Below are 27540 nucleotides of genomic sequence, written 5' to 3' on the forward strand. Positions count from 1 at the left end.
CTGGACTCAGCCCCTTTGAGCTGGTTTACAGTAGACCATTCCTAATCAATCACAACTTATCTGTTGTCAACCCCACAACCCCCTCCTCTTGCCATATACCTGCCATATACCTTTCTGTCTTTACTCCGCCATTTTCTTGGGGAACATGCAGACTGGACCCTTCCTCCCATAGGGGGTCCAGATGAAGCACACCCAGCTGTCCCCCTCCAGCCAGGACACAGAGTTCTTCTGAGTGAGCTCCATCCCAGCTCCCTACAGCCCAGGTGGATGGGACCCCATACGATAATACTGACTACTCCTACTGCAGTCAAGCTCCTAGGGCAAACACCTTGGTACCATATTTTCTGCCTCAAGCTTGCCCCCATGCAAGACTGCTGGCAGTCGGAACCACTGGGCCCCACCAGTCTCCAGCTCACTATAAGGTTGGACCCTGCAGATCCTCCTGTTACTCCTGTCCCTCCCACCAGGAACCTGCCTCCAGAGTGAATTAAAGCGGGGAGCAATGCTGTTACTATATCACTGAAACTGGCCTGGTGGAAGAAAACATCAATGTCCTCAACTGTCTGCAAGAGAAACTGCGCAAGAACCTCTCTTCCTACAACCTGCTTAACTCCTGGTGGCAGTCATCCATCCTCACCTGGGTTGCCCCTATCCTAGGTCTTCTTCTAATTATCAGCATATTACTCATGTTTGCTCCTCTTTTTCTTAGATTCTTACAGGGCCGCATCCATAAGGTTTCTTGAGTCATGCTCATGCAGATGCTTCTACACACATATACGCAACTCCCCTCAGAGCCACCGCCTTCTGACTTCCCTTCCCCATGACACCCCTAACCAGCAGGAAGCACACAGACAAATAGCATTACCCCTATCTAACATAAAAGGTCAGAATGTGAGGTTGGATGGCAATGGGGGAAGGTCACATGAGGAACCAGGTCCAGGGACTTTGGCCAAAACAACCCACACCCATGCCCGCCAAAAGAAATGGCCCAGGAACATTTTGAAAAAGAACAATTGTCTGTTAGCCAATAAAATTTTGCCACCCATCGTCACTCTACCAGCCCTATAAATTACCTCCAGGCAGGAGAGTCTGCACTACTTCTCTGGCCCTTGTCTTGCTGACCAGTGAACCTCACCCAAGATTTACTCTAAATAAAGCTTTTGCTTGTCTACATTTGGTGGCTATGTCCTTCTTTCTTCCTCAGCAGAAAATACCTTACAGCAATGGCAGTTAGCATTTCCATCTCTGCTCTGGAAAGCATGATGGCATCTGCCCCTATGTCCCCAAATCGCAGACCTACCAGAGGCATAGTAGGTACTCCTTGCTGCTGGACTCTCACCTTCTGGAGACTGCAGATTGCAACTCCAGCCCAATTCTCCTCATCCTCCAAAGAGGAACTGGAAATGCCAGCTCCCGCCACTGGGCTTGAGCCCCAGGTCGCCGCCACCTTCTGCTCTATGGACCTTGCAGCCCCGGCTCCAGCCTCAGCCATGGCCTCCCGCCGCTGCTGGCTCTCCACAATGTCCAGGGCAATCTGCAACTCACAAACCTGCGATTCCTTCTCCAGTGGCTGCTCCATTTCCAAGTGAATCTCATAAACCAGGTCAGCCTTCTCCGGTGCTTGCTCCAGCTCCAGGGTCGGCATTTCTTTCTCCCACGTTTGCTCCAGCTCCTTCCACTGCTCAGTTTGCAGGTCCCAGGCAGCTTCTTCCACAGAGCTCTGGGTTTCCTCATGCATGGCTGTAAAAGTCAGTCAGCCTACAGCCCCCAAAAGGACAGCCATGGGGAACCATAACAGCAGCCAGTCCTCTACTCTACCTACCACTCAAAGGTGGTGGTGGCTCCATACCAATTTGATTCGAATCCTGCAATGCTAATTTCAGGAACTAAGAGAGCAAGCCCACAGTCTGCCCCATGTCATAGTGTAGAGATCAAAACCTTTAAACCAATATACAAATAAGGAAGTCTCTGATACAAAGTCATTTATCTGAGGCATAAATGGGATTCCTCATAAGAGTGCACCACCCCACATCATGCAACAGTCAAGGGTGTGAGGGAAAGCTTAGTTTTGAAAAGATCTTAGTATTAAAATGGTGAGAAAGGCTTAGTCTTAAAACTAAGCCTTAGGCTATAATGACTTTGCTGGCTTACAGCCTATCTCCCACACCCAATGCAAACTATAAGCGAGCAAACATATACATTTGGTGGCAGGTTTCCGGTGGAAGGGATAAGAGCAACATGAGGATCTGTAGGACCCAAATTTTTGGTGAGCTGGGGACAGGTAGGGCCCAGTGGTTCTGACTGCCAACTGGTCCTGTATGGTGGCAAGCTTGAGGTGAGAGACATGGTACCAAGGTGTTTGCCCTAGGAGTTTGGTTGTAGTAGGAGTAGTCAATATTACCATATGGGGTCCCATCCACCCCCATAACTAAGACCCATGAGAGAACTAGAGGTCCAGAGTGTGATAGCAAAACAGAAGGTAGCCCCCATGTCCACAAGAAATGAGATAGACTTACCTGCTACCTGCAGTATTACCCTGGGCTCAGCGAGAGTGGTGGGGGTCTCTGAGTCCAGGCCATGTCAGTCGTTCATGAGACATAGGAGTTCGAGTGGTGGCTGGCTTGGCCTCCCACTTGGGTGGCTTGTCCTCCACCGAGGGCAGGGCTTTGCTTCCCCTTCAGAATTTTGTGTTGTGTTTCTGTGGGGTCTGGCTGGTTTCAGTCTTGCTGGTGGATAAGATCATGGGCAATTGTGGTCATTTGTGGGTGTCACTCTGCCTGAAATAGAAACCAATGGCAGTGAATTTGTTAAAAAGTTTGGCAGAGGGAAGAATGTTGTGGCTTTTGAGGGGACAGCAACACAGTGCAGAGTGGAAAGGAGTTATTTGTACCTGAAATTCCCATGTGGATCTGGGTGGCAAATACTAAAGCAAAGATCAGAAATAGGCAGGGAAGATTTGAACCTCATTTGGCGCTTTTCCTAGCTGTGAATTTCCTCAGAGGATTGGGGTTGTGCTGGACCCTGTATGCATATGTCGTGCACTCTCTGGGTGCCATGTGACAAGTATATGGGTGCATTCAGAGAGATCCCTGTGGTGTGGAATAGGAAGGTAACTGAGCTGAGGAAGTGAGCCAGGGGTCTGAAGATCTGAAAGAAGTAGGGATACTCAGTGGTGTGCACAACTAGAGGAAGTTTGAGCTAATGATCCTGGGTACCTGATGTACTCAGGGACTTAAGGGTGAAGGGTAAGCTGATGATTTGCTACGTCTTAGAGGCATGATCTACTAGGAGATAGTAGTGGATATTTTTGGCAAATAGAATGGAGCCCAGGAAGCATGGTGGAAAACTAAGGTGTCATTTGTCTTTATTCTCTCCCCACCCCCATTTCCATTTCTCTAACTGCTTTCGTTGAGGGGGATAGAAGTGATGAACAGGACTGTGATGACCGGGCAGGCAATGCAGCACCAAGGTGTGGTGTCTTCTCTGAAGTGTGGAGCCCTGGAAGGAGTGGGAGTGTGGGGAAGGTTCTTATGGGGTTGGCATGCAAGTCCTCAGAGAGACTGGTTTGAATTCATTTGTATTAATTCTGACAGGTTGATGTGACTTTTGAGGATGTTGCCCTGTACTTCTCCAGGAAAAAATGGTGCCTCCTTGATGAGGCTCAGAGACACCTGTACCTCGAAGTGATGGAGAATTTCACACTTATATCCTCTCTGGGTAAGATTTCCCCGGTGGCCTGGACTAGACTGTGCATTTCCCATGCCCCCAGTTCCCTCGGGGATGCTTCGTTGTCAGCAGGTGGACTGTGGGCTCTGCTGCTTCCCCAGTGTTCTGGGTACTTGCCGTCTTGGTAAGGCTTGTTTGTTTGCACCTCCCTCCCTTCCCCCTGCAGCCCCAGTAACTGCTGTACTGAGCTTTCATCGGGCAGGATTTGTACTTGGTAGTCTTGCAGTGGCCCTAATAGGTTTCATCTTGATTAATGAGAAAACACATTTTTATTTTTATTTTTTTTTTTTATTTTATTTTTATTTTTCATTTTTCTGAAGCTGGAAACAGGGAGAGACAGTCAGACAGACTCCCGCATGCGCCCGACCGGGATCCACCAGGCCCGCCCACCAGGGGCGGTGCTCTGCCCCCCAGGGGGCGATGCTCTGCCCATCCTGGGCGTCGCCATATTGCGACCAGAGCCACTCTAGCGCCTGAGGCAGAGGCCACAGAGCCATGCCCAGCGCCTGGGCCATCTCTGCTCCAATGGAGCCTTGGCTGCGGGAGGGGAAGAGAGAGACAGAGAGGAAAGCGCGGCGGAGGGGTGGAGAAGCAGATGAGCGCTTCTCCTGTGTGCCCTGGCCGGGAATCGAACCCGGGTCCTCCGCACGCTAGGCCGACGCTCTACCGCTGAGCCAACCGGCCAGGGCTAGGAAAGCACATTTTTTATATTCCTGTTGCTCATTTGTACATAGTATTTGGGGAAATGTCTCTACATCATCAACCCCATTTCTAACTACTTTTGGACTAATGAGTTCTGAATACCTTTTAGTTTTTATATATTAATGTCCAGGAAAAGTATCAAATCTTTTTTGAATGTTTGGCAGAATTCACTAGTGAAGCCATTGGTCCTGAGTTTTATTTTTGCAGATACTTCTGTGATTCCTAACAGCAAAGTTTCCCCTGGGTTTTCACAGAACCAACCACTAGAGTCAAAGCTTACATGGCACAGTGGCTGCTAGAGGTAACTCTGGCCCTTTTTTTTTAACCTAGCCATCTTTATGTATGTTTGCTAATTTGGTCTCCCAATTAACCTTTTTGTGCAGGTCTACATTTTTGGCTCTTCTGTGTTAATGTTTGTGTCAATTCGGTTCTTATTGCTTCTCCTGTGGCTGTTTTTCTCTTGGACAGGTGTCTACTTTATTTCAATAGGGGGAGGAGTTTTTCTATCTCCTGTTTGGCCACCCTACTGATGTCACTCACATAGATGTATTTTCTGTGGTCAGTTTTGTGCTCTCTGACCATCACTCTCAAAAAGTTTTTTTGTTCTTTTTTATAAAATTTATGATCCAAATCCCATTAATGGCTCAAGTAAGGTTAAGGAGAAGAGTCATTTGTGGATCACAGGAGGTATGTGACTCCACCCACAGCCAAGTGGGCTCAGAGGGGGTCTTGGCTTGGTGAATGGCAATTGATGAGGGTTTCATGCCAGGGCTTTAAGGTTGTAACTTTGGATGTAATTTCGCTTAATAGCATTTTGTTAACATTCCCATTGCCATACCTTAATCTATTTGTCTTTATCACTTAATCTATTTGTCAACTTATTGCTGACACTTTTCCAATTACTCAGATCTAACAGGTGTCATTTCTGCTCATATTTCAAACTCATTGGTAATCTTCACCTCTTTAAACTTCACATGCCAACCTTTTCTTCCACAGGCCTTTCTTTACTACTTTACAACTTTGATCCGTGCCAGCAGAACCTTGAAGTTTGCACATGCTCTTGTGTTGGTATTTACATCATGTGCTTTATTATAATTGATTGTTATGGGTTTGAGCACATTCAGATTACTCCAGCATAAAAAGTCTTTTAGGAAGCCTTTTGTGGAGGAAATGGTAGTGGACTTTTTCTTTATTTTTGTGTCCCATTGTATGCTGGCATCTTTGCTTGGTGAGGTTTCCACCACTGACTGACTTTTGGGGCCGAGTAATGTGTAAATAACATTTCTTCAGAGTTTAACATACTTTTCTTAAAAATCATCCCATAGAATCATGCCTACCTGTGACAGCTGTTCATTTATGTTGAGAAATCTCATTTTCTATATGGTCAACATGTAATTCAGCAGCATTTTCTTTTGTTCAGGTTGCTGCTGTGGAGCAGAGGATGTGGAGGTCCCACTGAACAGAATGCATCTGAAAGGGTGTCACAGGCAAAGGATCCTAAATTGGCTTTGTCTTTGCAGAAGAGCCACCCCTGTGAGAGTTTTGGCCTTATTTTGAGAGACATGTTCAGCTTGGTTGAGCAGCAGGGATCACAGCTGTTGAAATGTGGTGCATGTGGATATCTTATTTTATTTCAGTACAAAGTGTCAGCACCATGAGGGCCAGTACATGAAAAAGAAGCATTCGAAAAGAAATGAGGAGAGAGTCTCACTTGCAAAGGGCCACAATTTCAATGTGTCCCAGATGCTTTTTACATGCCAAGTGGTAGGGCTGGACATTTTTACTGAAACAGGACATCTCCAATAATAGGCTACTCATACCAGAGGCAAACCAGATGAAACCTCAGTGTCTGGGGTAACTTTGCAAACGAGGAAAAATTATCATTAGAAAGTTCACACAGAAGAAAGACCCTATGAGTGCAGTGAATGTGGAAAATCTTTTCCCAGTAGCAGTGGCCTTCGATATCTTTAGAGTGTTCACACAGGAGAAAGGCCCCTATGAGTGCAGTGAATGTAGGAAATTCTTTTTCACTAAAACTTATTTCCATTGTCATCACAGATTTCACACTGGAGAAAGGCCTTATGAGTGCAGTGAGTGTGGGAAATCTTTTAAGAAGAAGCATCATTTGAATTATCATCAGACAGTCCACACTGGAGAAAGACCTTATGAGTGCTGTGAATGCGGGAAATCTTATACCCACAAGTCCAAACTTTGTTATCATCATAGAGTTCACACTGGAGATAGGCCTTATGAGTGCAGTGAGTATGGAAAATTATTTTTCAGTAACTCTGATCTTAGTTATCATCAGAAACTTCACAGAGGAGAAAGGCCTTATAAATGCAGTGAATGTGAAAAATGTTTTAGAAGAATCTCTGTCCTTTGTTATCATCGGAGAGTTCACAGTGGAGAAAGGCCTTATGAGTGCTCTGAATGTGGGAAATCTTTTAAGCAGAAGTATCATTTGAATTTTCATCAGAGATACACACTGCCAAAAGACCTTATGAATGTAGGAAATCTTTTATCAGCAACTCTAACCTTTGTTATCACCAGAGAGTTCACACTGGAGAAAGACTATATGAGTGCAGTGTATATGGGAAATCTTTTACCATCAATTTTTCTTGTCTAAGCACATGAGATTTCACAGTAGAGGACAATCTTAGATGTATTGAAAGTGTACAGTTTTTAAAATAAGTGTTAACAACAGTGTAGGTAACTCTGAGGTTCCATTTGGGTCATTTTAATTTTATGCACCCAAATGTCAATGGTATGGAAATTTTCCATAAGTTCTTTTTAGGTGGGAAGCATGTGCGTCTGTGTTGTACTTTCTAAGGTATCCAAGACTCTTTCCAGATTAATATCTTTGCAAATTTCTGTGACCGAATATATTTCACCTGTACCATCTAGCAGGTGTCCACTGTTTACATCAGCCACCATCCTAATGTCCTTAGAGAAGCTCATGTTTTCCTCTGATTTGTTGGAGAAAATTATGTGAGCTGTTAGGGGATCAGCATTTATTTAACTCTGATATGTTTTGACACAGACCTGACTCAGTTTTGACCTCAGAGAACATCACCTGCATTTAGCTGACAGCTTGCATATCATGTGTCATAAATGTCCCTTTTCAGGGACCTGGTTTCCTTAAATTACTGTGATGAATATTTCCAATATTGATGTCACCAATGCAAGAAATGACAGAGCCATGTCCCGTTGGCTTGTAAAATAATGAAGGCTCGTTTGTTTGACTTCACTTTAATATTGGATGTTTTATTTACTGTGTTGTTTAGATTATAATAGATTTTGACCCTAGAGGCCTGAAGAGATCAAGAGCTTTACATGGGTCTCAAACTTTCTCTGCCTTCAAAGGCACAGTGTGGTGCTGAAATCAGCTTTTGCCAAATTTTCATGGTTGCCCATATCCTTCTAGGATAGCCTGCCAGATTCTGTGGCCCTCATGTGGAGCCTGGATGCCATAAATTTTAGGAGACTCAGAGATCACTTTGAAGTGTTGCTAGGTGTCACAACATCAGTTGCTTCTGAAAACATGGGATATTTTCTCTTGTTTACAAGAACTGCCAGTATTGGTTTAAAAAAAATCATTTTTGAAAGTGTTGCCAAGGGTCATGTGTCCATTTTTTTTTATGCAGTGAGAGAAAGGGAGGCAGAGAGACCCTTGCCTGCACCCTGACAGGGATCACCTGGCAAACCCACAAAGGGGTGATGCTCTGCCCATTTGGGATATTGCTCCATTGCTTAGCAACTTAGCTTTTTTTAGCATGTCAGATGGATGTGATTGATCCTTTCTCAGCACTCAGGGCCAACTCACTGTAATCGAGCCATGTCTGCAGGAGTAAGAGAGAGAGAGAGAAGCAAGAGGGGGAAGGGTGGAGAAGCAGATGGGTACTTCTGTTGTGTGCCCTAGCTGGGAATCGAGCCATGGACATCAACATGCCAGGCTCACGCTCTACCACTGGGCCTACTGAACAGGGCATCATGCGTTGTAAATGTCTACAATTCCATGGCTAATGGTCACTTGGTTGCAGGACAATAGGGATTAAAGAGGAACCTCTGATTGCTACAGAAACACTGGCCTCATAGGGGTTGTAGGAGTCCAAATCTAGGCTAGATGGAATGTGACTTTTCTAAATGTGTGTCCAGAAATGTTTCTGTGAAAAGAACTGCCGGATCAGCGTGTACACAAATCGTAGGGTTTCTTGCCATGTTTATCTTTTGTGGCTGAAGTCATTGTCATTGAAAATAAACCAATGGTTTTGTAAATTTTTGTACCTTATCTGATATTGTACCCAGGCAGGAAGTTAAGATAAAGAAAAGTATCTGTTGTCTACAAATATGGTTGTTGTTTTTTGTTTTTTTTACCTAGGCAGCATTCTATTGATTGAAAAACAGTCCTTCATTGTTTGTTATATTTGATATCACTAAGGAAAGACTGACCCTTCAGAGGGCATGAGAATATGGATAAAACATAGTTACCAAATATATTTTCCAAAAATTATTGGGCAAATTGGTTTTTTTTGTTGTTTTTTTAAGTTTCTTTTTTTCTTTACAGGGACAGAGAGAGTCAGAGTCAGAGAGAGGGATAGATAGGGACAGACAGACAGGAACAGAGAGAGATGAGAAGCATCAATTATCAGTTTTTCATTGCGACACCTTAGTTATTCATTGATTGCTTTCTCATATGTGCCTTGACCGCGGGCCTTCAGCAGACCGAGTAACTCCTTGCTTGAGCCAGCGACCTTGGTTCTAAGCTGGTGAGCATATTTTATTTTTCTCAAGCCAGATGAGCCCGTGCTCAAGCTGGTGACCTCGGGGTCTTGAACCTGGGTCCTCGGTATCCCAGTCCAACGCTCTATCCACTGCGCTACTGCCTGATCAGGAGCAAATTGTTTTATATTTAGCCTCAACATATGTGTGAAACTGTAACTCACCGTAGTCCTAATACTGACCATGTCTGTCACTGTGGGTTTCCTTTATATCCTTTTATAGTCTCTCCCTGCCCTTCACAGCTCTCCAAGTATTCACCGATTTCCTTTCTTTGTTTTGTTTATTTGTTTGTATTTTTCTTAAGTGAGAAGCAGGAAGGCAGAGAGACAGACTCCAGCATGTGCCGCCTGGGATCCACCTGACAAACCCACTAAAGGGCAGTTCTCTGCCCATGTGGGCGTTGCTTTGTTGCAACTGTAGCCATTCTAGCATCTGAGGTAAAGGCCATGGAGCCATCCTCAGCACTCTGGCCAACTTTGCTCCAATAGAGCTTTGACTATGAGAGGCGAAGAGAGAGGAAAAAGAGGGAGAGAGATGGGCACTTCTCCTGAGTGCCCTGCCCAGGAATCCAACCCAGTACTTCCACATGCCAAATCGAATCTCTACCACAGAGCCAACCAGCCAGGGCTGATTTACTTTCTAGTTTAGTAGATCATTTTGCATTTCCCAGAATGTATATCATGGGAATAATACTACATTTTCTGCTAATATTTATGTTGCATAAATTCTTAAGGATTCATTAATGTTATATAAGTAGTTCCTTTTTTTCTGACAAATATTCTTTGTATCATTATTTTTTTATCTGTTTATTTGTTCATGGAGATTTGTTTTTTTCTCATTTTTAAATATTGAAAATAAAGCTAGTACAAACTTTTGTGTATAATTTTATTTTTTAAGTTAGAGAGAGAGGGAGAGGGACAGAAAGAGGATAGGTAGGAAGGGAAAGAGATAGGAATTCTTCATTGTGGCACCTTCATTGTTCATTGATTGCTTCCTCATATGTGCTTTGACCGAGGATCTATGGAAGAGCAAGTGACCCCTTGTTCAAGCCAGCGATGTTGGATTTAAGCCAGTGACCTTGGACTTCAAGGCAGTGAATTCTGGGCTCAAGCCAGCAACCATGAGATCATTTCTATAATCCTATGCTCAAGCTGTTGAGCCTGCGCTCAATTCAGTGACCCCAGGGTTTTGAATGTGTATCTTCTGTGTCCCAGGCCTTATCAACTGCACTACCACCTGGGCAGGCTGCACATAAAATTTCTTACTGTATTTTCTGAGATAGGGCTATTCCAAACTTGAGAGAATAAGTTACTTCAAAATAGAAGTTACAAACCAATTTTACATCTGGTGCCAGGAAAGCTTTAATGTTGGTATTCATGAAAATTAGCAATGTGAGCATCTATAACTGATACACAGATTTTGGATCTCAGCATCTCACAGCCTTTCAGGAAATGATCATTTCACCTGGAAATGCAGTGACAGTGTATTCTGTTGGTCTTAAATTTATATCTAGAAGGGAATTATGGTTTAGCGAACTACAGAAAGGAATTAATGTGGGTTTATAATGATGATTACTTAAATAGCTAGAAGGGAAAAGACTCTATGAAGCTTGAGAACTGATAAGTATCAATGAGTAATAAAGGACAGCGAGTTCTAAGATGAGAGAAATAATGTGAGCTATGAGTCTCCTAAAAACTTGGCTATAAATGAGATTGTTTCTACAAATTTGAGTTTTTTCATTCATGAGAATTTGAGGAAAAAATAGTGAAGTGAGAACGTTGTAGTAAGGTGTGAGAAGAAAAATTTAGAAGCATTGAAGGAGAGCCCTGGTAACACGTTTCATTGCTTCAACAATCCAGTACTAATTATCTCAACTGCTTCAGGGGTTCCCCTATGCCTGCGTTACACATCAATAAATAAATCTGTTTGCTACCTAGCTTGTTTAAAGCCTTTCTTAAAATCTAGCCCATGGCCATCTGGCTGGCTCAGTGCATTGAGTGTTGGCTCAACATGTCGATAACCTGGGTTCGATCACCAATCAGGGCACACATGAGAAGTGACCATCTGAAGCCACCATTTGCTTTTGTTTTTCTTTCTCTCCCCCTTCTCTGTCTCCTCCTCCCTTGCAGCCTGTGGCTCAGTTGATTCGAATGTCAGCCCCAAGCACGGAAGATAGCTTGATTGATTTAAGCACCAGCCCAAGATGGGGGTTGCCAGGTGGATCCAAGTTAGGGCACCTGTTGGAGTTCGTCTAGCTCCCTTCCTCTCACTTAAAAAAAAAAAAAAAAAAGCTACCCTATGAATCAAAAGAGTAAAAAAAAAATTCTGCCTGACCTGTGGTGGCACAGTGGGATAAAGCATCGACCTGGAAACACTGAAGTCACCAGTTCAAAACCCTGGGCTTGTTGGTCAAGGCACATATGGGAGTTGATGCTTCCTGCTCCTCCCCCTACTCTCTCTCCCTCTTTCCATCCCTCACCTCTCTAGAAAAAAAAATTGAATAAATAAAGTCTTAAAAAAATATTCTATGTTGCCCTGGCCGGTTGGCTCAGCGGTAGAGCGTTGGCCTGGTGTGTGGGGGACCCGGGTTCAATTCCCGACCAGGGCACATAGGAGAAGCGCCCATTTGCTTCTCCACCCCCGTCCCCCCTTCCTCTCTGTCTCTCTCTTCCCCTCCTGCAGCCAAAGCTCCATTGGAGCAAAGATGGCCCGGGCGCTGGGGATGGCTCCTTGGCCTCTGCCCCAGGCGCTAGAGTGGCTCTGGTCACGGCAAAGCGACGCCCTGGAGGGGCAGAGCATTGCCCCTGGTGGGCAGAGCGTCGCCCCTGGTGGGCGTGCCGGGTGGATCCTGGTCGGGCACATGCGGGAGTCTGTCTGTCTCTCCCCGTTTCCAGCTTCAGAAAAAAAAAATACAAAAAACAAATTCTATGTTATAGTAAATTATAAGGTAATAGTGCTGTAGAAATGTAAGAGCAGCACCAAGAATGAGAAACGTGGTTCTTCAGGGTTTTGAGGGCTCACATTTAAATGAGAGGAGAAAGATTTGATTACATCTGGAAGATATTCTATAGATAAAAATAAACTAACACAATTTTCTTGTGTTTACAGTTTGGTTGAGTGTCCGACCACTTATATGACTGTTGTGCCATTTGCAGGGTGCTGGAGACTCTTCAAATATTTTTGTAGTTAGTTTTTATAATTTCTGGTAAAACTTTAGATTTTTCTTAACTTTTCCATTAGCTAGTTTTAATGTTCTTCAAATTTTTGTTTATTTTGGTGTGATATTTGCTCAAAAAATTTAAATAGGTTTTGTGCAGAAGTATTCATTATTTATACTTATTACATATATACATAGGCATAATTTCTTAATAAAATTTTATTTGATTTTGAAGTTAATGTTCCTACATGACGTGTAGTGTCTCAGTGGATAAAGCCTTGACCTAGAATGCTGAGGTTGCTGGTTTGAAATGCAGGCTTGCTTGGTCAGGGCACACAGGAGAAGGAACTAATTGATGCATCCAGTTCCTCCCCCCTTCTCTCTCTCCTCTCTAAAATTAATAAAATCTTTTTAATAATATACACAGGGGAATTAAATTTAGTTTTAAAAAAGTTTATGTTCCTAAAATTTCTTTGAGAATGGCAGACTATCATGTCACTGCATGATTTTTGTTTGTTTTTTTCTTTTTTTTCGATTTTTTAAATTCATTTTAGAGAGGAGAGGGAGAGACAGAGAGAGAGAGAGGAGAGACAGAAAGAGAGAAGGGGGGAGGAACTGGAAGCATCAACTCCCCACATGTGCCTTGACCAGACAAGCCCAGGGTTTCAAACCGGCGACCTCAGCATTTCCAGGTCAATGCTTTATCCACTGCGCCACCACAGGTCAGGCCTTTGTTTGTTTTTTGACAGAGAGAGAGTCAGAGAGAGGGATAGATAGGGACAGCCGAACAGGAAGGGAGATGAGAAATATTAATTCTTTGTTGCATCTCCTTAGTTGTTCATTGATTGCTTATTCATATGTGCCTTGAAGGGGGGCTAAAACAAATCGGGTGACCTTTGCGAAGTTTTGGACCTTGGGCCCAACCTGGTTACCTCAAATTTTAAACCTGTTTTTCCATTTCCCAGTTTGATGCTTTATGCACTGTGCCAGCACCTATTCATGCTCACCACACATATTAAATGTTTGAATAAACTGACCAGTCATGGTGCAGTGAATAGAGCATTGACCTGGGACTCTGAGGACCCAGGTTTGAAAACCTGAGGTAGGTGGCTTCAAGCCTAATATCACTGGCTTGAGCCCAAGGTCACTGGCTTGAGCAAGGTGTCACTGGCTCAGATGGAGCACCTGGAGGCTTGATATCTCAGCTCCAACCTCTTGGTGTCAGCATTAACAAATCCTTCAAAGCTGCCTTCAGAGATGAATGGAACCTATGGATGAAGTCTTCTGGGGACAATTTGACACCAGTAGGAAGAATGAAGAAACAAACTATATGAGAAGTTTGTACCTGGGTGAAAAGGTCTTAGGATAATATCAAGATAGAGATCATTGTCAAGTCATTTAAGATGCGTAATATTTCAAATGCCAAAAATGTAACTGAGTACGAGGCAATATATGAAAACAGTGATTCGTCATCAGACACAGATGAGGACAAACTAATGAATCGGAGTTTTGACAATGATGAGTTGTATGAATTTTAATGATGAATGCAACTTGAGTTCAATAACTTTATGTAATACAATTTTTTTTTTCAAATTTTGAGTCCCAAAGTTCTGGTTCATCTTATACAAGGGAGCATCTTATACATGGGGAAATACTGTACTTTTAAAATTTCTGTAAATATAATTTGTGACTATGTTTCTAATATCGCATTCACAATGCCATACATATCATCATCTCCCCTATAAATCTTTAAATATGTTTGTAAGTCACAAGTTTCCTTTTATTATGATAATTACAAAAACATTAAAAAAATTTTTTTGATTAGAGAGAGACAGAGAGAGAGAGGATGGGAGAGAGGCTGGAGGAGAGAGAGTGAGAGGAATTAACTCATAGTTGCTTTACTTTTAGTTATTCATGTATGTACCTTGACTTGGAGTGCTGGTACTCAAGCCTACCCACTTACCCCTTGCTTAATGCAGTAACCCTGTGCTCAACGTGGCAAGCCTTCAGTCTAGGTGGTGACCATGTGATTTTGAACTGGGGTCCTCAGCATTTCAGGTCAACACTTAATCCACTGCGCCAACATGGGCCAGACACAAAGGTATTTTCTTACTAACCAAAATACCAATAAGTTTGTCAGTATTTAATTCCTTTATTATATATTTCAAAAATTTATTATTCTTAATTGGTATTTAAATTATTATTAAATACACTCTCATTATGCTTAGAGTATGCATTCTGTTTTTTATTATTTCTAAGGTTATGGCTCTGGACAGTGGGAGCAATGGATAGAGCATTGAACTGGCGTGCAGGTTTTTCAGGTCCAATTCCGGTCAGGGCACACAGGAGAAGTGACCATCTGCTTCTGTCCCTCACTTTCTCCCCCTTCTCTACCTTCTCTCCTGCAGCCAGTGACTCCAAAGTTGGCCTTTGGTGCTGAGGATAGCTCATTGGTCAGAGTGCAACCTCAGACGCAAAAAATAGCTCAGTTGATGGGAGCATTGCCCTCAGACTGGGTTGCCAGGTGAATACCAGTTCAGAGCATATGTGAGTCTGTTGCACTATCTCGCCTCCTCTCACTTAAAGAAAAATAAGGAATAGAAATTGTGCTACATTCTTGTGTTATATTGATCATATGCATGATGGTGTAACTAGATGATTTCTCTAGTAAAATTTTCCAGATTATCTAATGCAGCCATACCTTGCTTGATTTGAGGTGCTTTATTGTCCCTCATTGATAAATATATTTTCTAAAACATTAGACAAGATTGTCCACCCAAAAATACATTACAACCAAAAAAAAATACAGATAATAGTTTGCTTTGTTTTTTAGTCAATAAAATATTATTTATTTATTTTTGTTTTGAGAGAGAAGATAGGAGAGACAGAAAAATCCATCTGCTCCTGTATGTGCACTGATCAGGGAATCAAGTCAGCAACATCCACGCTCTGAGAGATGGGGCAAGGAGAGGGAAACATTTGTTGTTCCACTCAGGTTCACATTCTTTGGTTGTATTCCATGTGTGTCTTCACTGGAGATCGAACCCACAACCTTGTTATTTAGAGGCAATGCCCTTAACCAATTTAGTAAACCGGCCTGGGCCTAATAAGGTACTTTAAAGTTAATATATGTACATTACTCTTTTTTTTTTTTTTTGTATTTTTCTGTAGTGAAAAACAGGGAGGTAGAGAGGCAGACTCTAGTTTGCACTTGACAGGGATCCATCGGGCATGCACAAAAGGGGGCAATGCTCAGCCCATCTGGGGTGTTGGTCTGTTGCGACCAGAGCCATTCTAGTGCCTGAGATGGAAGCCATGGAGCCATCCTCAGTCTCGGGCTGACTTTGCTCCAATGGAGCCTTGGCTGCAGGAGGAAAAGAGAGAGACAGAGAGAAAGGAGAGGGGAAATGCGGAGACACAGATGGGAGCTTCTGTGTGTTCTGGATGGGAATTGACCTTGAAACATCCACATACCTAACCGATACTCTACCACTGAGACAACTGACAGGGGCTGCACATTACTTTTTTGTTTTTTTTACAGGGACAGAGAGAGAGTCTGAGAGAAGGATAGATAGGGACAGACAGACAGGAACAGAGAGAGATGAGAAGAATCAATCATCAGTTTTTCGTTGTGACACCTTAGTTGTTCATTGATTGCTTTCTCATATTACCTTTACTGCGGGCCTTCAGCAGACCAAGTAACCTCTTGCTCGAGCCAGCGACCTTGAGTCCAAGCTATTGAGCTTTGTTCAAACCAGAGGAGTCCGCGCTCAAGCTGGTGACCTCAGGGTCTCAAATTTGGGTCCTCCGCATTCCAGTCCGACGCTCTATCCACTGCGCCACTGCATGTCAGGCTACATTACTATTTTCTGACATAACTTTATACCATACTTCATTGACTACAGTAAAATATGTTAGAAACATAAATTTTATATGCACATGGGAATTACAAATTAATGTGACTGGTGTTATGGGCATGTTTTTTTAGTTCGTCTGGAACGCAACAAGCATTGTCTCTGGAATGCCTGTAATTGCCTGTCGTTGATGTCCTCAACATGTTCTTCATTGTTTAAAATAGATTAGAGGCAGAAGCATTAGTTTAAATCCAGCCTGATCCTTGGCTCTTTGGCACAGGCAGAACTGAGACTTCTGATATCATCAGAGGCAGATGCCCTTAAGTATTCGTGTCTGTTTTGTAACATTAAAATTGCATAAGGGTACTGAAGCAGGATAGATAGCATGAACAACTTCAGCCACCTCTCCCAGTGACATTCTGAAGGAAAAATCCTGATGGCAGATGGCCTATTTGTCATGAAGCAGTGTGCCTTGCAGTCAGAAAGAGCACATCCTGAAGAAAGAAAGGCAACACCAACAGGCTAAGGAAGCCACATGGGAGCATCAGTGACAACCATGCCCTAGAAATCACTTCTACCGGTGGTGCTAGAGCACGCTTAGTAGTCTGAATGTATTCTTGGGGAATATGCAGTAGTGGGACTCAGCCAGTTTGCACCAGTTCAGCAAAACCGATATCTAATTTTTTGTTGAGTTTGATGAGCCAGATGTTAAAATGTCACTTGTAATCAGGGTTCTCTCTAAGGTGGGTGCCTGGGCAGCTGCCCTATGTGAAAATAAAATATTTACTTTTCTTACTCTTTTTTAAAAAATGTTCATCTGTGCAATAAAATATTCTATGGGCTTGTAGAAATGTTCATTCCATCCATAGGTGAAATAAATTGCAAGTGTAGGTGCCAATCAAGGAGCAATATGGAGGCTGACTAGGCAGAGTCACAGTGATAGAGCATCAGACTGTGACAGAGAGGACCCAGGTTCAAAATCCAAGGTCAGTGGCTTGAGCATGGGTTCACCTGCTTGAGCACGGGGTTGCTGGCTTGAGTGTGAGATCATAAACATGACCCCATGGTCACTGGCTTAAAGCCCAAGGTTGCTGGCTTGAGCAAGGGTTTATTAGCTCTGCTGGAGGCCATTGGTCAAAGAATATATGAGAAAACAGTGAATGAACAATAAGGTACCACGATAAAATTTGATGCTTCTCGTCTCTTTCTTCTTGTCTTTCTGTACCTATCTTTTCCATTCTCTGTCTCCCTCTGTCACAGAAAAAAAGAGAGAGAGAGAAGAGGAAGCAATATGCAAATGTCTTAACAGTTTTATTGTATTTTTGTCAGGTATTATTTAATATTTATTCATTAATATTTAAAAACAACAATCTAGTTTTGTGTACCTCTTTTATTCTCATTTAAGTATTAAATGCATGAAATAATAAACTACCTTTTGTTGTATTTTTTTTTAATACTGAAAACGTTCATTAGAGTAGAGAACTAGTAGTTAAATTAGTTGAATCCCACCAATCATTTTCCCAAATCCACTCCTGTAGTAGGCTAAGGAATTAGAGAATCTCCTTTTGAACTTTAAGAACTACATAACCCAGAATACTCATTTGCAGTTGTGTACTACTGTAGGAACTATATTACTCAGAATGCTCATTTCCAGGAGGCTAGTACTGTAGGAACTACACTCCCCAGAAAGCTCATATCCGGGTTGGCAGTAGTATATGGGGCGGGACTTCCGTTGCTTTACCTCCCGGCATTTCCTCTTCTCAATGGAATCTCACAGCATCAGAGCTACCAGTGATGGTGGGATTAGACGCAAAAGGCGAAAAAGTGAAGTTCCCGTGGCAAGTGAGGCTCCGTGACGACAACCGGGTGACCCGCGCTGGTTCGGACAGAGACCGCGGGACGGGGCTGCCTCCTCGCCCGCTGCTCCTGCCCCGCCCCCAGAGTGCGATGGCGGCGGCCGCGCTGAGGCGCCCGGCTGAGGTGAGCGCGTCCCCCGGACCCTCTCCGCCTCACCCCTCCAAACCCGTAGCCCCGGGGCGGGGGCCGGTCACGTCCTGCAGCCCAGGCCCCAAGGTCCCGGATCGTGAGTCCCTCGTGGGTGACACCCATTGTGACGGGGCTGGAAGAGGTGACATGCTGATGTACCGCGGACCCGGGAGAGATCCGGAAGACTGCGATTTCTCATCTTTTAAAAAAAAAATATTTTATTTATTGATTTTTAGAGAGAGGGGAGAGAGAGAGAAGGGGGAGGAGCAGGAAGCATCAACTCCCATATGTGCCTTGACCAGGCAAGCCCAAGGTTTTGAACTGGCAACTTCAGTGTTCCAGCTCGATGCTTTATCCCACTGCGCCACCACAGGTCAGGCACCGATTTCTCTTCTGTCTGCGTGAAACAGTCTGAGGTGCAGTCACGTCGTCACTGAGAGGCTGAGGATTGTACCTGATTCTTAGAGTCCTTGGAGCCGTGGAAGGTTGTGAACAGAAAGGGTCAGAGCCTGTGTTATGCGTTTATTAACTTTAAACCCTGCTGAGAGAAACAGACTGTAATGGGAGGGGGGTGAGGACAGCGAGGCCCAGGGAGTGGCCTCCTTGTGGAAGGTCACAGAGCTGGTCAGAAGCTGCGCTAAGGTCTGCGTCACAGAGGAAGTAACCAGACTTCAGAGCTGGGTGGGGATAGAAAGGGACCTGCTTATCTGGGGTAAAGTGTGGTTGTATTCGACTTCCTACAAGATCTGAAGTTGAAAAGACCACTCTTATCTTGCTAAACTATTTAGTTAGTTACAATTAATTTATAGGTGGGTTTGTTAGGTAGTTCACGATGTAAAATGAAAGTAATTAGAATTCAATTGAATAGGTAAAGACACTCATAGTAAGCCTAATAACATAGATTTTAATTCACTCATGGTGAAGACTAGTGGATGGCTAAGTCTAGGTGCTCCCTTCAGTGGGGTCCCGAAAGAATTTCTTGGAGAGGCACAGAGCTTTGCAGCAGTTACCAAATGGTTGTCGTGGGTCTTGTAGAGTCTGAGTTGGTGTGTGGGTGTCTCAGGAAACTGACTTGATCTTCATCCTTGCTACTTATATCTGGTTTGGCCACAGTTCATGTCATTGAGTTGCATTATCCACCTCAAACATGTCATATGTGGGCTTCATAAGGTTGACAGATGGAGTTACCAGAGAAAAGAATAACCCAGTTACACCTTGGTAATTGGGCCTTAATTAGGGGCTTTTATGTAAAACAGGTGTCGGGAACCTTTTTGGCTGAAAGCCATGAACGCCACATATTTTAAAATGTAATTCCATGAGAGCCATACAACAACCCTTATACATTCACATTATCCAATAAAAATTGGTGTTGTCCCAGAGGACAGCTGTGATTGACTCCAGCCACCTGCAACCATGAACATGAGCGGTAGGAAATGAATGGATTGTAATACATGAGAATGTTTTATATTTTTAACATTATTTTTTTATTAAAGATTTGTCTGCAAGCCAGATGCAGCCATCAAAAGAGCCACATCTGGCTTGTGAGCCATAGGTTCCCAACCCCTGATGTAAAATATAGTTAATCTAATTCCCACATGGTATTGGTACTCAGTTAAAATATGAAGTTCTCTCAGAATGGCATAAGCTGGTTATACCTAAATCACTTTCCTTTTTACATTTTACATTAATTTGATTTTATGTTTTTTGTAACAACTCTGTAAACTAGAAAAGAAAGGACAGCATGTCACAGTCTCTCCCTGGTGGTGACACTACCTTATAGTGTCTCCAGACTCTTCCCTAAGTATTTATTTGACTCTTAAATATGGGGACCCTCAGGATATGTTGAATCCTCATTTCCTGAGTGCTGGCCGGAGGTAACATCTGGATGCTTTGGTTTCTGGTGTCAATGTAAGAAATTTTCAAAAGTGTATCAAATTTATAAAAATGTTTATTTTAGCCATAGAGACTACAATTGTCAAAAAAGGAAATATCAACAGTGCTAGAAAATGCTCCAGAAAAGCGCAATTTTGATACATATTTTATCAGAATCAAAGTTTACCTGAAATATATTGGTGATAGATTATGGAGAGGGAACAGAGTAAAACAGGAAAATCTATTAAGTTCTATAACAAGTGAAAATACATACTTCTTTTACATTGGGGGAGTATATGTTAGTTAACAGTTACTTAACATAAAATAACAGTAAGGAGTTTTGTGGTCTTTCCTCTGTTTTCATGTTTGTGTCATGAGGGATCAGGGAAAAGGAAATTATCCTGGCATTCCAAAGATCTATTATCAAAAAGACAATAGACAGCCTCAGTTAAGGTAAAAATGTGCTATTTTCAGGGAAGATACTGGCCTAGGACATGACTACATATCATGAAAGTTTTAATTTCAGTCATTCTTTATAGTTATTTTCAGCCTCCAAGCTTGTAAGGTGCTATGCAGGCTTCCACTGAAATTGTCAGGTTTAGTATATGGCCCACCCTTATTGTTTTGGTCTACCCTGGCAGCAAATATAATAAGTTATGGAAGGTTATTCAGGGAGCAACACTTGCATGTGGGAATGCTTGGAGAAGCCACAGAGCTAAAAGTAGGTACCACAGGTCTTTATTCTTTGTATTTAAAATAGGATTCTGGAATCAAAAATTAGACTTGAAAATCACCCAATGATAATGTAGTCTTCTGTTGTAAAGATAATGGGGACTTTGCACAGGATGAAGGAGTTAGTCTTTCCTGGGTTTAAGAGTCTTCCTGTACCTGCATAGTGTAGACATATTGTGGGTTAAGAGAGGTGGCAAGGAGCCCAGGACTAGGCGAGTGTTGTAATCCAGAGCAGTGCTTCTTCGCTAGACTTGTGACCATGGAAGTAGAAAGAAATGTTGAGTTATGTTTTTTCCCACCCATTTACTTATTTATTTATACAGAGAAAATCAGAGGGAGAGAGGAAGGGAGAGAGGTGTGAAGGGTCAACTCATTGTTGCAGGACTTGACTAGTTCATTGATTACTTTTTATATGAGTGCTTTGGCTGGGAGGTGCCAAGACAGCCATTGAACCCTTACTCAATCAGTGAACTGGGGCTCAAGCTAATGTCCTTGAGCTTCAATTCAGTGACCATGAGATCATGCCAGTGATACCAAGCTCAAGCCAGGACCCTGCACTCATTTAGTGTGACTGTGCTCTAGTAGATAAGCCAGCGCTCAAGCTGTGACCTCAGAGTTTAAAACTTCAGACCTCAGCGTCCCTGGTCAACGATGCTCTATCCACTGTACCAGCAACAGTTAGCCTATTGGTTCATTTTTAAAATAAGAATGTAGTAGAGTTTCATATTTGCAGCTGTTGAAGAAAAAAGGAGGAGTTGAAGATCACCCAAGGGTTCTTGGTTTTAGGAGCCAGAATGTTGGAGGATGCATCAACTGTACTGGGAACTTAACTTAATTTTCTTTGTCAATATTATAAGATTTTTTTTTTTTTGGTTAACAGTTTTATAAGTTTGAAAGAACAGTGAGTTGAGACATCAAGTTGGCAGCTGAACAGATAGTCCTGGATATTTGGGGAGTATCCGGGCATGGAGACATAGAAGAGTGGTAGCCCTTTTGTGCACTTGGGTAGTGCTGTTAATGACCAGGTGGCTACAGCAGAGCATGTGACCCCGCGTTCAAGCCAGCAACCAGGGGTCAAGCCAGCAACCTTGGGCTTCAAGCCAGTGACCTCTGGGCTCATGCCAGTGTTCATGAATCATGTCTATGATCTCATGCTCAAGCCAACGACCCCACGCTTAAGCTGGATGAGCCTGTACTCAAGCAAGTAACCTCAGGGTTTCTAACCTGGGTGGTCTGTGTTTCAGGCCGATGTTCTATCCACTGTGCCACCGCCTGGTCAGATGTATGGGTAAGATTTCTATGTAGTGTAATTGTGGTTTCTCAGGGAGACTGTTCTGGATTCACTTGTATTACTTCTGGCAGGTTGATGTGACTTTTGAGGATGTTGCTGTATACTTCTCCAGGGAAGAATGGTGCCTCCTTGATGAGGCTCAGAAATGCCTGTACCTGGATGTGATGTTGGAGAACTTTGCACTTATATCCTCACTGGGTAAGACCCTGACTCTCCTGGTGCACTGCTTGAGCATGCCTGCACCCCTTTTTACTCAGTCTTTCACTTTGCTTTTTCTATTTTCATCTCTTAGAGACTAAATGAGACTTACACCCAGGGGCCAATGGAAAGCAGCAGCTGGACTTTGGGTCACTCTGATTCTTTTTCCAGGGATCTTCATTTTTGCCTCACTGTCTCTAGCTTTAATAAACTTACTCTCATTTTCAAAACATAAACCACAAATAAAAGTCAATCCTGACAAGTGGTGGCACAGTGGATAGAGTGTCGGACTGGGATGCAGAGGATGCATGTTTAAAACCCTGAGGGTACCATCTTGACTACAGGCTCATCCAGCTTGATGGTGGGCTCACCACCCTGAGCACAGGGTCAATGGATTGTGTGTGGGATCATAGACAGGACCTCATGGTCACTGAATTAAATCCAAGGTCACTGGCTTGAGTAAAAGGTCACTGGCTCAGCTGCAGCCCCCCATCAAGTCACATACGAAAAAGCAATCAATAAAAAAAGTCTGCAACTACGAGTCAATGCTTCTCATCTCTCTTCTTTCTATCTCATTCTCTCTTTCTCTATGTCTGTCCACTTAATTTTTTTTTAATTTTGTTTCTATATGTAGCTTGGTAAGGTCTTTAAAATTATTTATTTTGAAGTCTTTTTTGTGACAGAGAGAGAAAGAGGACCAGATAGGGACAGACATACAGGAAGGGAGAGAGATGCAAAGCATCAATTCTTCACTGTAGCTCCTTTGTCTCCTTAGTTGTTCATTGATTGCTTTTTCATAATGTGCCTTCACCAGGGAGTTTTAGCTGAGCAGATGACCCCTTGCTCAAGACAGTTACCTCTGCTTCAAGCCATTGACTTTGGGCTCAGGCCTGTGACTGCGCACTGAAGCTGGTGAGCCCCCACTTGATGGATGAGCTCGCAATCAAGCCAGTGACCTCAAAGTTTTGCATGTGGGTTCTGTGTATCACAAGCCAACACTCTTTCCACTTCACCACTGCCTGGTCAGTCACCCTGCCTTTATATTTTGTGTTTTATCTTACACTTATATCTTTGTGTTTTTGTTCCTGAGATCTTCAAACTTTGCTGACTATTTAGGTCAGGGAGTTCATAACAGCCATTTACTAAGGGTCTAACTCACTTGTCTTGAAAATAATCCTATAGAATAATGCCTAACTATGACAGATGGACATTTGTGATGAGGTTACTCTCTGCTTATAAGGTCAACATGTGTTTCACCAGGGTTTTTTGTTGTTATTGGTCAGGTTGCTGCTGTGGAACAGAAGATGTGGAGGAACATATTGAAGAGATCATTTCTGTAAGAGTGTCACAGGCAAAGAATCCTAATATAGCTTTGTCTTCCCAGAAGAGCCACCCATGTGAAAGTTGTGGAGCAGTCTTGAGAGACATTTTCTTCTTGATTGATCATCAGGGAACACAAAAGAGCCAGAAACTGTTGAGTTGTGGGGCATGTTCAAAAGAATTTTATTTCAATTCAGAGTATGTTCAGAGCCAGGCTCAGCACGTGAAAAAGAAGCCTTTCAGAAGAGGTATGCACAGCGTCTCACTTATGATGGGCAATATTGATGTGCCCCAGAAACCTACTTGTGGGGAGGTTGGTCAGTGCATCCTTACCAGCTCTGGACATCTTCAACAGCCAGATGTTCACACCAGGGACAGGTCAAATGAAATGTCTACATCTTGGGTGACTTCTCAAAGAAGAAAAAATTATTACAACAGGAAAAAATGTAAGAAAGCCATTGGGTACAACAAAACACTTTTTCAGGACCATGGTGTTCATAATGTAAGAGAGGGTTTTGTGTGTCATGAATGTAAGAAATATTTTACATCAGTCTCTGGCCTTCATTATCATCAGAGCATTCACAATGGAAAGAGAACTTATGGATGCAGTGATTGTGGTAAATCCTTTTCCAGTAGCACTTACCTTCGTTATCATCAGAGATTTCACAGTGGAGAAAGGCCTTATGAGTGCAATGAATGTGGAAAATCTTTTATCAGTAAGAATGACTTTCATCGTCATCAGAGAGTTCATACTGGAGAAAGACCTTATAAGTGCAGTGAATGTGGGAAATCATTTTTTAGGAATTGGATCCTTCATATTCATCAGAGAGTTCACACAGGAGAAAGGCCTTATGGGTGCAATGAATGTGGGAAATCTTTTACCGTAAACTCTAAACTTCTTTATCATCAGAAAGTTCACACTGGAAAAAGGCCTTATGAGTGCTGTGAATGTGGGAAATCTTTTTTCAGGAATTGGGACCTTCGTATTCATCAGAGAGTTCACACAGGAGAAAGGCCTTATGGGTGCAATGAATGTGGGAAATCTTTTACCATAAAATCTAAACTTCATTATCATCAGAAAGTTCACACAGGAGAAAGGCCTTATGAGTGCAGTGAATGTGGAAAATCTTTTTCTAATCGCAGTAGTCTTTGTTATCATCAGAGAATTCACACAGGAGAAAGGCCTTATAAGTGCAGTGAATGTGGAAAATCTTTTTCCAGTAGTAGTGGCCTTCGATATCATCAGGTAGTTCGCACAGGAGAAAGGCCCTATGAGTGCAGTGAATGTAAGAAATCCTTTATCACAAAAATTGCTTTGCATCGTCATCAGAGAATTCACACTGGAGAAAGGCCTTATGAGTGTCAAGAATGTGGGAAATCTTTTATCAGGAAGTCTAACCTTCAATATCATCAGAGAGTTCACACTGGAGAAAGGCCTTTTGAGTGCAGTCAATGTGGAAAATCTTTTTCCAGTAGCACTGGCCTTCAATATCATCAGAGAATTCACACTGGAGAAAGGCCTTACGAGTGCAGTGAGTGTGGGAAATCTTTTCCTTTCAATTCTCAGCTGTCTAAGCACATGAAAATTCACATTAGAGGACAATCGTAGATATATTGGAAATGTAGTTTTTAAATAAATGTTAACAACTGTGTAGGCAACTCTGAGGCTCCATTTACCTAATTTTAATTATATGCATCCAAATGTCAATCATATGGAGAGTTTCGATATGTTTCACTTAGGGAAGAAGCATTGTGTCTATGTTGTACTGTCTAAGGTATCCAGGACTCTTGCCAGATTTATATCTGCAAATTTCTGTGGCCAAAGTTACTTCACCTGTACCATCTAGCAGGTGTCCACTTTTTACATCAGCCACCATCCTAATGTCTTAGAGAAGTTGATTTTTTCCTCTTAATTTGTTGGAAGAAATTATAGGTAGTGTGAGCTGTTAGAGAATCTGCATTTCTTTAACTCTGATAAGTTGTGACGGGACCTGACTCAGGGTTGACCTGAGAGAACATCATCTGCATTCAGCTGGCAGCTTGCAGATGGACTGCCTTTTCAGGGACCTGGTTTTCCTAAATACCTGTGATGAATATTTTCAATGAGGAAGTCACCAATGCAAGAAATGCCATAGCCATGTTCTATTGTATTGTAAAATAAGGAAGGCCCTTTTGTTCAAGTACTCTTTAATTTTGGATGTCTTATTTACTGTGTTATTTAGGTTATAAGTAGATTTTGGCTCCAGGGCATAAAGTTGACAACAGCTTTTACATTAGTCTCAAACTTTCTCTGCCTTTGAAGGTACAGTGTTGTACTGAAATTAGCTTTTGCCAAATTTTTACTTTTGCCCATATCCTCCTAGGATATACTGCGTGATTCTCTGGTCCTCATGTGGAGCCTGGATGCCATGAGTTTTAAGAGACTCAGAGATAAATTTGAAGTGTTGGTAGGTGTCGCAACATCAGTTGGTTTTGGGAACACATGACATTTTTTCTTGTTTACAAGGACTGCCAGTATTGGTGAAAGAAGTCATTTTTGAAAAGTTTTCAAAGGGCTGTGTATTTTTTTTTCAGTGAGAGAAGGGGAGACAAAGAGACTGACTCCTGGATCCTGCCTGACCAGAATCCACCTGGCAATTTCAGTAAGGGGCGATACTTTTTTTCATTTGGGGCATTGCTCCATTGCTCAGCAACTGAACTCTTCTTCGTGCCCGAGAAGTTGTGATGGAGCATTCCTCATGGGTCCAACTCACTCTATTTGAGCCATGGCTGCAGGAGTGAGAGAGGGAGAGAGAAGCAAGGAGGTGTGTGTGTAAAAGCAGATGGGTGCTTCTCCTGTGTGCCCTGCTTGGGAATCAAACCAGCGACATCAACATGCCAGGCTGACACTCTGAAACTGAGTCGAATAAATAGGGTGCCATGTGTCCTAATGTCTGCAGTTGAATGATTGACATTTTCACAGTAACAAAAGTAATTATATTTTAAAACTGAATTTTCCCTACTTTCAAAAATTTACTTTTTTCTTGTGATATGTGCTAAACCATTTTATGTTTACATTATATATCTTAGCATATTTATTTCAAATGTTCTACATTATTGTGTTATATTTGTCATATGTATGTTGGTGTAACTAGGTCAATTATTTAGTAAAATGTTCCAGATTCTCCAATGTGGACATGCATAGCTTGATTGAGATGTGCTCAGTTGACCTTCACAGATAACACGTTTTCATAAACAGGATGGCAAGACCCTCCACCTGCAACATGATTGTAACTCAGTGAAGGCTCAGATGATGGTTTGCATTTTTTAGAAATAAGTATTTTAATCAAACTATGTACATTATTATGTTTGACATAATGCTTAGGCACGCTTAGTAGACTATAATATTGTACCATATGACCATAAACTTTATATCCACTAGGGAACCAACAAATTAGTATGACTAGTTGTTTTTGTTTTTTTTCAGAGACAGAGAGTTGGAGAGAGGGATAGATAAGGACAGACAGGAACAGAGAGAGATGAGAAGCATCAATTATCAGTTTTTTGGGTTTTTTTTGTTTTTGTTTTTTTTACTTTTTTTTTTTTTTTTCTTTTCATTTTTCTGAAGCTGGAAATGGGGAGAGACAGTCAGACAGACTCCCGCATGTGCCCGACCAGGATCCACCCGGCACGCCCACCATGGGGCGATGCTCTGCCCACCAGGGGGCGATGCTCTGCCCATCCTGGGCGTCACCATGTTGCGACCAGAGCCACTCTAGCGCCTGAGGCAGAGGCCATAGAGCCATCCCCAGCGCCCGGGCCATCTTTGCTCCAATGGAGCCTTGGCTGCAGGAGGGGAAGAGAGAGACAGAGAGGAAAGCGCGGCGGAGGGGTGGAGAAGCAAATGGGCGCTTCGCCTGTGTGCCCTGGCTGGGAATCAAGCC

General features: G+C 42.7%; 1 protein-coding gene and 2 pseudogenes across 1 annotated transcript; all 3 read left to right on the forward strand.

The window, feature by feature from the left end:
* The first annotated feature begins 2437 nt into the window (after window positions 1-2437).
* LOC136330099 (zinc finger protein 417-like) lies at window positions 2438-6234 on the forward strand (annotated as a pseudogene).
* Window positions 6235-6262: 28 nt separating this feature from the next.
* Window positions 6263-7062, forward strand: LOC136330100 (zinc finger protein 154-like; annotated as a pseudogene).
* A 10918-nt stretch (window positions 7063-17980) lies between these two features.
* LOC136331776 (zinc finger protein 211-like) lies at window positions 17981-27137 on the forward strand. Its single transcript, XM_066270794.1, has 3 exons — window positions 17981-18198; window positions 22171-22297; window positions 23581-27137. The coding sequence occupies exons 1-3, from the start codon at window positions 18013-18015 to the stop codon at window positions 25224-25226; spliced, it is 1959 nt and encodes a 652-aa protein (XP_066126891.1). The 5' UTR covers window positions 17981-18012; the 3' UTR covers window positions 25227-27137.
* Window positions 27138-27540: the final 403 nt, after the last annotated feature.

The sequence above is a fragment of the Saccopteryx bilineata genome, chromosome 3, assembly GCF_036850765.1.
Source record: "Saccopteryx bilineata isolate mSacBil1 chromosome 3, mSacBil1_pri_phased_curated, whole genome shotgun sequence".
NCBI lineage: Eukaryota > Metazoa > Chordata > Mammalia > Chiroptera > Emballonuridae > Saccopteryx > Saccopteryx bilineata.

Coding starts and splice junctions, on each gene's coding strand:
- LOC136331776 (XM_066270794.1), top strand. CDS start 18,013: ATGGTGGGATTAGACGCAAAAGGCGAAAAAGTGAAGTTCCCGTGGCAA. Junction 18,199..22,170: donor CGCTGAGGCGCCCGGCTGAG/GTGAGCGCGTCC, acceptor TACTTCTGGCAG/GTTGATGTGACTTTTGAGGA. Junction 22,298..23,580: donor TGCACTTATATCCTCACTGG/GTAAGACCCTGA, acceptor GTTATTGGTCAG/GTTGCTGCTGTGGAACAGAA.